Source organism: Chelon labrosus (genome assembly GCF_963514085.1).
Source record: "Chelon labrosus genome assembly, chromosome: 2".
Classification (NCBI taxonomy): Eukaryota; Metazoa; Chordata; class Actinopteri; order Mugiliformes; family Mugilidae; genus Chelon; species Chelon labrosus.
Genome location: NC_140338.1, coordinates 21,238,829 through 21,251,001, shown reverse-complemented (window position 1 = coordinate 21,251,001; position 12,173 = coordinate 21,238,829). Strand labels below are relative to the sequence as shown.

Sequence of the window (12,173 nt, the reverse complement as noted above, 5' to 3'; positions counted from 1 at the left end):
GGGAACATTGCTCATCTTCTTCCACTCAGTCAGTTCGTTTGAGGCGGGCACTGTTTCTCTTTCTCTTTTTTTCCTCTTCTTCTGTTTTGATTCTGGCGGATTTGACTTTTTACAAGGGCACGTAAACACGCAGAGCGCATGTTATGAGACCCTTTTATTTAGCGGCCATGTAAACAGTTAAGTTGTAATCTCGCATTGTAAACACAGCCACTAAAACCCCCAGGGAGTTGCTCATTGAACAAAATGCATTCACTTCCACCAGCAGATGGCGATAGTGTTTCACTATTTGTCTGACTTCTTCAACAGGCTGGAGAGTGGAGTTTACCTGCAGGCTCCCCACTGTGGTGGGTTGGCGGCTGAAAGGGATTCTGGGTATGACTCCTTAAGGAGGAGGATGAGCGTGTTGGACAGGTTGACTCAAACTCACCCAGTGTGGCTGCTCCTGGCGCTCAGCGAAGAGGACGCCAGTCGCATACTGCTCAAACAGCCTCCAGGGGTGAGGGGTTACCGTCCTGGGTTAATTAAACATTAAACGTTAACGCGTCCCCTCTGAATATAATCTAAGGACAATGTTTCATGGTGCAGGTTTTCCTGGTCAGGAAATCAGCAGCTCTGCAGAGGAAGGTCCTCTCTGTGCGTCTGGAGGAGGATCAGTCAGGACCTCCCGTCAGCCACTTCCCAGTCAGAGAGAGTCAGTACAGTAAGTAACACGTTAGAACTGACTGAGAGGATGGGGTGTCCAACAATCTGAAGTCTTTGTTCTGAGTAACATAACATGCACTGTAGAAAGGTTGCTTGATTAGAGCAAATAGATAGTGGGAGATGAGATAGATAGTGGGAGCTACCGTGGAGCTCTCCATGGGATGAGGAGCGGACTCTGCTGAACTTGACCTGGACCCTGGAGGTGGACAGGGTGAAGGAGCAGTTTGAAGCAGAAATGATTTAAATTAGACAGCGTTGACATGGTCAGCTGACTGAGATTGTGGCAAAATCTGAATGGTTAAACTGGAAACTCCCACAGGGAGCTGATTATAGCAATGAGTATAAAGATAAAGATAGTCTTCCTGAGCTCTCGGCTGCATTGTCCGATCCTCTCATTATTTGTGTTCTCTTCTGCAGTCCGAATGGGGAAAGTGTAGCTCAGAAAAACTTTCAGTTTCTGTTTCCTCTTCTGATCATGTCTCATTCAACCACAACATCCTCGACAGTCACACTGTCTCTGCATCAGACAGTTAAATGTGTTGTTTCCTGTCCGTCTGTGCAGATGTGTGCACATGTAAACCCTATATAAACCAATGGTCCATGTCACTGTGAGGCTTAAAAAACAGGTAGGTACATAGAGCAGTATTAATTTAACTTGTTCTTAATGCAGCAGTCCCAGTATGTTGCTCATAATTAGTCAGACATCATATTCATCAGACAACAACTGAATATGACAGCAATAGCAAATGTTCCCGTCCAGCCATGACTCATGTCACTCAGCTGTTGGTCACAGGTTTGTTTTATGCTGCAGAAGTGACTGACATTGAACAGGTATGACTGCATTCCTGCGCTCATAAAGCACTTGTATGTGAAACTCTTATAGAATAGTTGTTCCTCTTGTTCAGCTGTTCATAACTGGGTTGGGTTTATGAAAACTTCCCTCTGCCATTTAAGCATAAAGCAATAAAATGAATTAAAAACTATGATTTGAATCGAAACTCGTAACATGATTGTTTCACAAATTCTGCGTGCGGCCACGGAGCCACTTTGCCAAAATGTGACAACACAGCAGCTGTGGACTTTCCCTGATGAAATGACCAGTACTCATGGGAGGGAGGGAGGGCTGCGCCTTTGGCCCGGTTTGGCCTTGACATGTGGGCCAGCTGCTCTCCACTGGGCCCTTTCATAATGCTGGATCAGGATGTGCAGTCTGAATGTTGAAGTCAGCGCTAAGTCTAAAACGATGCATTAATATCACAGGAGAAAAATAAGAACTTATAATGAACTTCATAGTGTGATCAAGCTGGTAAATCAGAAATTACGTTGCTCTAGCAGCATTCAAGATGAGGTAATCAGCAGAGAGGATAGAACAATAACACAGGATCAGTAAAAAAGCAAGAACACAATTTTCAAAATAATAATTTGAATTGATATTATTGAACACATTACTGACTGATTCTGCACAGTATTGGTGTTATTGGACATTAACATATACATATCCTTGCACAATGTTGTTGCACGCATCAGTCCTGCACTAAATCCTCTTTCATGACTGTTCTAATGTTCAGTTTCAGTTGAAACATTGTCAGAAAGGTCGTAATTTAACTATATGATAATTTTGGAGGATGTAGTTTGTGGTGCTGTTGAAACATTACAGTGTAAAACATTTCGTCTTGCCACAGTACTTCAGACGTTATTCACTTTCATTTAATTTTAGTTTAATTGAAGGCATAGTTAAATTCTTATGACACAAATTTAATCCAATGTAACACCAGTTTGCTGCCACGGTTGGATGTAATGGACAGAATACTCATTATTTCCTGTGCACGAGCATTGAATCTACATTTCATTGCAGCCTTTTCTCTCGAGGGATCTGGGATCAGCTTTGCAGATCTGTTTCGCCTCGTGGCCTTCTACTGTATCAGCAGGTGAGCAGCCAACACTTCTCTGCATGTCGCTCCGCCTGTCATGTCGTCCTCTTCTTGTTTTTCCCTCAAGCTGCAGCTGCTTTGTGATGAGAGGGTGCTTCGAGGATGGAAAATCCGTGGATGAAAATAATGTTTGTCGAGTAAGCAGCGTGCTCTCCGTGCCCGAGGGCTCTCACTTCTTGTTTTGTCTCGTGCCACCCAGACACGCAGGAAATAGTTGTGCTGCAAACAAAGACAAACACAATTCTAGAAACAAAGTCAAACAGGCATCCCAAACACAGCTGTAATGCTTAGAGTTTGTCCCACCCTGTTTGTGTTGTACGTACCTGTGGAGCGTCATATCTGTGGCTGTGTACTGGAATCAAAGGTTAACATCAGGGATGTGTGAGGCATGACCTGTGTGTACGCCTGTGCTGTGCCATCCAAAGTAATGCCGTCATCACTTTTGTTCCAGGATGTCAGTGTTAAATGAGGACAACGGGCAATATAATGCTAGTGACTGATCTACAATAAATGTTCGGAGACAAAGCAGTTCAACACGCCCTGTTTAATTTAGTCTCTGCTTCTTCTTTCACTAAACATTGTGTATTTTTCTTTCTCATAATCATTTTTCACCTGTTTTTCCTTTAACTTAGAGATGTCCTGCCATTCACACTCAAACTCCCAGAAGCCATTGCATCTGCCAAGACACAGAAAGAACTGGAGGAGGTGGCCCAGCTCGGAGCAGGTATCTTTTTCAGTCACTGGTTGCAAGGTCCATGTGATCATAGCTCTTTAGTAGCCATGCTGGAGGTTTTGCAAGTTTAACTACAGATCATCTACACTTCAAGGATAATTCAACCAGCTGCATGCCATGCGAACTTTGAACTCTCCATCTCGGTTGCTTAAGTTTAGGGCAACAAGTAGTCTCACACAAAACGGCAGGCAACTGGCAGCTTCCCACAAAATATCATTTTCATGTTTGTTTTCAAGCCCGATTGAACATGAACAAAGAAATGAGCCTCTTGGAACTGAAGCGAAGAGTGCAAATGAGGCATGAGGCATGGAGCCGCAGAGGCCACATTAATGGGAAACATTAATTCATTCACTTTCATTCATTATCATTATCTTCATTATCAATTCAGAATCACCAGTTAACTCAACATGTGTGTCTTAGGACTGAGGGAGGAGGCCAGAACACTTGGAGAAAATCCACAGCAAAGTTCAAAAATGTAACATAACTTTCCTACGTTATATTTTTCCTGAGGTCCATGCTTTTGTTATCAGTCTTCTGGGTTTCAAGCACTGCAGCTCAAGTGTATGGAGTTTCCGTCCGTGAAATGCGCTCATTGTGTTCGGTGGAAGTCTGTTATCAATCTGTGCTGCTGTGACCTGCAAGTCAAAGAGAGATAAAACGACCAGCTTGATCTTATTTATTATTGCTGCTTGCAGACCTAAGATTCTGTAGCTTCATCTCTGTTGAGCTATTCTGGGCTCATGTGCTATGAAGCTGCAGTGAGTCAGCTTCCTTGGATGGAAGCCTACGGCATACCTCAGCGCTTTCTGTGTGGAGGAGGGAGTGGCTAGTGGAAAGCTCCACTAGGTTGCTCTCTGTCTAAACACACATACCATAGCACATTCTGATTTGTATGGAAAATCATACAAGCGCTGACATAACGTGTGCAGCGAGCTAATCGCAGAGGCAAATCATTGTATCCGCCTGGGTGCATTCCTGTGAACGGATGCACAGTTACACTTTGGATGTTGAGGTGAAGAGGCTAAACAGTGGGAGTCAGCTTGTGAGCCTTTCTTTACTCACACATCTCATCATCAAGGGGAAACTCCCTTTCCACTCTGGAAAGCTTCTATTTAGAGACGAAACGCAGACCGTCTTGATCTACGGTGCGGCATCCCAGCGGAAAAACAAACTCGTGTGACAAACAGCTCCGGACACATTTGAATATTGCATAGACTGTGCAGTCTACTTGTCAGCCCCAGAGGGCATCTAGGATGTTGGTGTGCTGAATTTGAGCTAATTCACGTAATTTTTCACATTGTTAACTTATGGATATCGCTCATAACTTTTTATAAAGCTATCACAAGTGGATCTCAGCACTTCCTGCCCTCACATTTCACATTAAAAGCATTAGCGTCTCAGAAGGAACAGTGTTTGAAACGTCTGCAAGGACTGATTCAATGAATTAACAATGCAAGACAAAAAATAATTATTAATCTGTCTTTAAACACAACTAACGTCATTTCAAATCCATATTACTTGCTGCTGTCTGCTGTTGATGTCACCCAGTGCGACCTGACCTACAGAATTCCTGAAGATCTATTTTGAGTGTCAGTGTAGGGGACGCTGCATAATGACTGGCTTATTTAAAAAACTGAGGAGTGTGACTGGAGCTGAGACAGACAGCTAGCAACCCGTGAAGACACCCACCTGTCCCTCGAAAGGACCGCGCCGGTATTGGTGTGTATCTTTAAACCTTGATATAATTCAAACAAGCGAGTTCTATAAAAACATCTCCCCTGTACAGTTGTCATGAATGAAGGAATTAACTATAGAGAGCAAAACAGATTTTTACCAAGCTGTAAACATGTTTCTTTCTGTTGTGAAGTTGGACATTTTGACATGGAGGAGTGTGAAGATTGTATCAGGCTCAAGTGGCCATTACAGGAACGGCTCTGCACTTCAGTGATGGCTTCATTTTTCAGTGTTGGATGTATTAGAAGGTTTACTGTAATGCTCTTTTTTTTTTTATTTGACTAAAAGGAAGTTGGACTCATCTTTGTAGGATCACTGTGCTCTGGTATGGTCAGTCAGCTGTGCATGGGTTATCTGCGTTGGTTTGCTCTCTGCAGTGTGCTCTGCAGACGGACACCACAGTGTCAGGTGCTCATTGCTCACATGGACCAGTAAGAATACCACAGGCAGATTTCAGTCTCCAGCCGCTAAGGTATCAAAAGACATATGAAACTTCTTCACCAGCTGGAGTGTCTTTTTGGCACATGGAAAGCTAGAGTTAATGTTGCTATATTTAGTCTGCAGCACAAATCCTTGTGCTTTAACTGCACACTTGTGCTTGGATGCCGTAGATCATTTCTCTTCAACCAGTTATTACAGCAGAGTGTGTTGAATGAGCCAAACAGCTGAAAACAATGGAATGATTCAGTGGGAAAGGACACAAGAGCTTTGGAATGAGAGTACATCCTCTGGCGTTACAGGAAGCTTGCGTTGTCTGTATAAAAGAAAAAGAAAAAGAAACAGATCGAAAACTGTTCAGCTGAAGGAGCTACAAGGATATACAGAGCAGGAAAATAGTAGTGGAGGAACTGGAACTGTGTGCTCTGTGGTGTGTTTAGTGCCCTCCCTCTGTGATTAGCATGGGTGACTCCCTCTCTGTGTCTCTGGGTGTGTGTCGGCATCCAGTGAATCAGAGCCAAGAGACGCGGGGCTGAGTACAACACGCTTCTGCCACCAGCTAGGCGGAAGACACAACCAAGGAGAAAGACAGACAAAACCTTTAAAAAGATCTGAACCCTTGGTGAGGAGTAGTTCAGAATGTTGCTGTTCTTTTACATCTTTTGTTTAGCTGAGCTTCTCATTTGAAGTTTCAAGATCCCAGCTGTTCTCTGAGGATATTCCTGGAAATCCCGTCTTGTCCCTGGAGAAGTATTTGCCCAAAGCTTAAGGTTAGTTAATGTTTGCCTCTGACTGTGTCTGTGTGTCTGTGTTTTACAGGCTTCTGGGACTCCGTCCTGCGCAGTCAGCGGCGCATATCCTGTCGCCCTCTGAGCCGGACCCTCAGCCCCCAGCGGATTAATAGGAACAGGGAGGTCGAAGGGCAACAGCAAGAACATATCAGGTCTCACTGTGACAGTGCGCCTCCAACCCTACGTTCACACGCTCCTCCACCTTCGTTTCATCTAGAGAGAAGACATTCCAGTGGTCCTTTGTGCTTTGTTAACCCCCTGTTTCTCCAAACCCATCAGCACCACTATCACTGTGAGGACGATCCACCTTCTTGTGCTGTCAAGTCCAACCAAGAGAATGCAGGGAAATCAGAGCTGCTAACTAGCAACCAAACTAGTGAGCAGCACGCGCACCAGAACAAACTTAACAGCAAATTGCGGACTCCTCCCCCTCGCCCCCCTCCTCCCTGCTCAATGCCACGCCGGCGTCCTGCCCCACCGCCACCTGGAGCACCGCCAGCTACTAGCAAGCCCAAGAGCATGCCAGAGGTCGTACCCATGGCTACAAGGCAACACCAGTCCTCCACCAGACGCCCAGCACCTGCTCGACCAACAATGGGTGCAAAGCACAGCAGTCCGTCCAAAAGTGCCAGCTCACCAATCCCTGTGCCTTCAAATCCACCGCCTCCGAGGCCCAAGAAGCCTGATCTAGAAGCCCATCGCTGCCACATTGCCCTGGATGATGAGACCATCGCCAAGGCCCTGTCTCGTGCCAAGCTCCCACCTTGTCATGCTCCACCTGCTGCTGATGTGCTACTAGAGAACAACATTGATAGTCCATCAAGTCCTAATGAGAGGGGACGCCAGCGGCTCAGTGACATGAGCATGTCTACTTCTTCCTCTGATTCATTGGAATACTCGCAGTCTCCCGGGTTCACCCTTGGACTTGCTCCTAGTCCGTCAAAACACCTTAACCATCAAGGCCCGGTGGAGGACAGCAGTGAGGAGGATGAGGATGGGGAAGAAGAAGAGGAGGAGGAGGACTATGGAGTTGGTCTGGAGACAGACCTAGAAATGCGCCTCCGTCCGTCCTTTAAGACACGGAGGCAAAAGGTTGCCGTGAGTCTTAGCGGGGGATCATTTATCCTCCCCAGGGCCTTGAGGGGACACTTCCGCAAGGTGAGCGGCATGCTCAGCTCCTTCATGACCCCGGAGAGACGGGCCATAAAAAAGATCGCTGAGCTGTCCAGGGACAAAAGCTCATATTTTGGCTCCTTGGTTCACGACTACATCACCTTTGTTCAGGAGAATCGAAGCTGTCACACATCAGGGATGGACTTTCTTCAGACTCTCAGGCAGTTTATGACACAGATGAAGGCTTACCTGCGCCAGACGTCTGAGCTTGACCCCCCGATAGAGTCACTCATACCTGAGGAACAGATCGGTAAGTCTTTAAAACCATGCAGTTGAGTGGGGCTTTTGAGATTCATTGCTTGGTACAGTGGGACTGTGTGTCCTATATTTATGAAGCATCTCTACATGTATGTGTGGGCATGTGTGAAATGTTTTAGTCATATCCTATCTCTGACAGAATTCAGTTCTCTACATGTTTTCATTCCAATTACTTTGGGAAGTGAAACCTAACTATGTGCTTCAGAGAACAATTTCAAAATGATTTCATTCATTCAGCAGTCAAATTTGCCAGGGTCTTGGGAATCATTCTAGTCAAAGTTTTCCATATTAGTCTGCCTCATTACTGGTGTTGAGTTACAGAAATGCCAGTGTGCCCATTGAGTTATTCCTGGCCTGTACTTGTTGGCATAATCTCACAGTGCAGCTGGGACTGTCTTTGAACTTAACTGTGTTTTTTATTGGGATTGCGTATTGAATCTCACGTGTCAAAAGGTGTCATCTAACGTGGTATTGACATTTGATCTGATGTTTTTTTTAATATAAGGCACTTTGATTTGAGCAAATGATCAGTACATCTGCTTGTGCTTAAACATTTAACATTTGGGATCTTTGGTTGCATGACAACTGTGCAAAAGCATTTTAGCACATATGAAGAACTCTGTCAAACTCAGTCAAACGGATGTTTTGTTCCAATCAGATTATTGTGGACAAGACTTGCATGAATATGCGAGTATGTCTTTGCACACTTCTCACATCCCTTGTTCATTGTAAACAATAACAGCAAAGCCTTGTTTGGAGACAGAGAAGCGAGCGCCGATTGTGCTAACAGACCACAGATATACACATAAAGCATCTCATGCTCACAAATGTTCCCTTTGGAGACGGCAATAGTAAAAAAATAAAAATGAAAAATGTAAAGATATTTATACAGCAGGCAAAGAAACTTAACCATTTTATTGGAGCTGGAATTCAAAGCCATGTAAGAGACACTAACATGAGAGACATTTATGTGGTCGGGTGGACTTTTGGATGGTCGGAGGTTTCTGTTCAGCTCGGACGGTTTGGCTGATGTCATGCAGCAATCCCACAGAGTATGTTTAAAAGAAAAGAGAAGTGGAGCTAAGCGGAGTGTTTACAGAAAGACTGACGTCTTCAGAAAGAAATGTTGACTCTCAATCTTTTGTGTTTGTAGTGAAAAGAAGAAATGGATATATTAACGTTGGAGTGGTTGTAGTGAGGGCAATACTTCCAAATTAGTTGTGAGGTCAAGGAGTAGAATGATCAGCCAGCAGGTAGAGGGAAGGTGCCGGACTGTCAACATACACCGTGACGTATGACATAGAAAAACGCAGAAAAATGGAAAAAATTCATGACAGTGTGCCTGAAGAGGAAAGCCTTCTTTCATGTACTTTATTTCCGTATGTTCCTTCAGGCTTCGGCGTGTGTGCTACAGTGTTTGTGTGCAATAAACATATTCACAGACTCACACTCTACAGCTTATTGCATTTGAGGGAAGCCTTTGAACAGGTTGAAGCCAAGATAAAACCCAATAACAAACATTGCTCAATATACACAGGAAACGAGACTTTCTGGGAGAAATAAGGAAGTCCAAAGTCAGAAAATGCAGCCGTGTTCCTTCCGTGCTCCTCCTTGCGTACACATGAGGATCTGACGGATTTATGCAGCCTCTTTGAAAACCTCTGTCCTCCCCTAGTTCATGACTGTGGATTTGTTTGTTGAAGCAGTGGGCAGTAAAGGCGTGCCAAACCATTACCTCAGTTGACCCACGGCACACGGATGGAGGATTATTGGGACGTGGAGTGAGTGATTCGTAAACTGACAATAAAAGCAAGATATTTTTCCAAAAATTATTGCATATTTACGCTGTTGCAAAACATATTTTGCTCCGTGTAGCTGATTGCATAAATATGGCATACACACTGTCTGGAGGCTGGGGATGCCTGTGCAGCATGGATAGCTGTGTGCTAGTGAACAACAAGACACAATTGTGTAAATGCAACATGCTGGACATATTTGAGGTAGGCAGTGCGGGTACGTAGGTCCGAGGTACAGACGGAGCCATTGTGGGGTTTTCACTGCATGTAATGCTCATGAATAGAGCGTTGGATCTGGTTCCAGGTTAGTAAAATACCTGGATGTGTCCAGCTCAGACTCAAGGTCAGACACTCTTTAACTCTGACTTCAGCTGAATAGCAAATATGTAATCTACGTGGTACAAGCAGGCGTCCGGCTCTTTCAATCTCAAGCTTTGTGGTTTAGTTATTTATTCATTGTGTTCCCGTTCTTGAAGGGGGAAACTCGAGAGAAAAACATCAGATTGATACGTCAATGATTCATATGTTGAGAAGTTTTAGAAAAGGTTAGATAATATTGCTATTTACTGACTTATTGTTATAATATTTATGTTCGGACTTGGTGGAAGTAAATAAAAATTTCCACCACTTTTGTTTTTTTGTTTTTTTTAGGGTCAACTCCCTTGATCACATTTTCCGATAAAAATGACCCCTTAGAGATATAGTGAAAAATGTTGAGATATTTCTTTTACAACAATATGGTACAATAACCCAGCATGATTTAATTTGGTATAAATCAAATGTCAACAAAACATTTTATTATGGTATATGATGAAATCTGACATGATTTGAGCCAATATATGAAATTAACTTGCGACGTAACTGTCTGACTGTGAGTACAAAGCTGTAAATTCTAAGGAGCAATCCAAAATTTGTTACAGTTCATCATGATACCCACTTTGATTGTACACACATCCCACTTCATTCCTCCTCCGTATAACTCTAGTCATGATCTGCATGAGCTCCGAGTAGAAGGATGCACGTTTTGTAGTTTAAAATCCATTTGAGAATTAACAGGATACTTGAAGATTGATCAGAACATTTGTCCGGAATTAGCTAAACCATGTTAGTCCAATGATTTCCAACATTTCAGTGATAAGCCACGACAAATAGAGTCATTCCAATAAATAAATATGAAGATGCAGAATCGTTCAGTTGTTTCAGGGTCAGGGTTTGTGATTCTGTTATGTTCTGGGTTTGTCTGTCAACTGTCTTTGCGGGACCTTTGGGCATTATCTATCATCTGATAAAGTGTCTGGATTGCCAAATCCTAGTGAATTACTCCACTCCCTCTATTGACAGTAATTGCAGTTACCGCTTTATGTGAAATGTCTTGTTACTGGCACGTGACGCTTTAGTGACGCATCAGTAGTATGATGTGACTCATTTCTTTGAAAAATTCATCCTTATCTATCGGTTTCTGTTTCACGCATGGCTCGTGTTTGCTGTCGTCTTCCACAGACCAGGTGCTGGAGAAGGCCATGCACAAGTGTGTCCTGAAGCCTCTGAAGAGTGTTATCGAAATGGCCTTATATGACTTCCAGGTATAAAAAGCATGATTTTATTCGATCAGTAGACAAGTGACATTAAAGATAAGTACATTTACTAGTCGACCAGGTAAATATAATTCCTTATTTGCTCTTTCTTTGTCCTTGCTGTAGGTGAAGAGTGGAGCTTTGCAGCAGCTTCGAGAGAACCTGGCCCTGGCTAAGACCAAGAGGCCCCAGGAGCTGGGTGTGGATGGGGCCGTGCCGCCTGACCCCGTGGCTATTGATAAAATCTGCCAGAAGTTCCAAAACATGAGGAAGATGTACTCGCCTGAGAAGAAGGTGTCACTGCTGCTGCGAGTGTGTAAACTCATCTACACCATTATGCAGGATAACTCGGGTATGAAGAGTGTAGCTTTTGAAGTTCTTTCACAAAGTCCATTTTTTCTTCAGTGTTTTCATAACTTTTTACCTTCCTCAGTCTCAGTTTGTTTACAGCTGCCTCTGTCTGACCTGCGTGACCACCACACCTACCCTCTGTTCTCTCTGCTTCCTTCCAGGGAGGATGTACGGTGCCGATGACTTCCTGCCCATGCTGACATACGTGGTGGCTCAGTGTGACATGCCGGAGCTGGACACTGAGATCCAGTACATGATGGAGCTGCTGGACCCATCTCTGCTTCAAGGAGAGGGTACGTCTGTTTGGTTATCCACAACTTTCTTCCTCCTGCAACAGTAATAAAAAAAAAAGGCACACAATATACAGTACACATAAATGTTGCCTCCTCTTATTCATTTGGTAATTACAGAGTTGGAGTCAGCATGTTGTTAGCGTAGCTTAGAATGGAGGTTGGAAGCAGCATTGTTCCTCAAAACATTTCTGAAAAATACAGCTAAACCTCACTAACAAACAGTGAAGTGCAGAGATTTGCACAACTCTAACTACATTTCTTTGTATGTTGTGCGTCTGTTTCATTAAACACATAAGATTCAACACATTACAGAGTTTAAGAAGGACATGTTTCTGAACTGTGGACAGAACCAGTCAAGCTGTTTCCAGTCTTAATGCTACGCAGACAAGGACCAACTTC

General features: G+C 43.9%; 1 protein-coding gene across 4 annotated transcripts in view; it reads left to right on the top strand.

Annotated features, from left to right (window-relative positions):
* Positions 1 to 12,173, top strand: part of LOC311506961 (ras and Rab interactor 2-like) — a 33,375-nt gene that overhangs the window by 17,699 nt on the left and 3,503 nt on the right. For all 4 annotated transcript variants that reach the window (XM_084571130.1, XM_084571129.1, XM_084571128.1 and 1 more), the window contains 8 exons: positions 307 to 496; positions 586 to 700; positions 2,558 to 2,630; positions 3,266 to 3,357; positions 6,358 to 7,752; positions 11,057 to 11,139; positions 11,257 to 11,482; positions 11,643 to 11,774. In XM_084571130.1, coding sequence (XP_084427256.1) covers positions 307 to 496; positions 586 to 700; positions 2,558 to 2,630; positions 3,266 to 3,357; positions 6,358 to 7,752; positions 11,057 to 11,139; positions 11,257 to 11,482; positions 11,643 to 11,774 — 2,306 coding nt within the window. The remainder of the gene's footprint in view (positions 1 to 306; positions 497 to 585; positions 701 to 2,557; positions 2,631 to 3,265; positions 3,358 to 6,357; positions 7,753 to 11,056; positions 11,140 to 11,256; positions 11,483 to 11,642; positions 11,775 to 12,173) is intronic.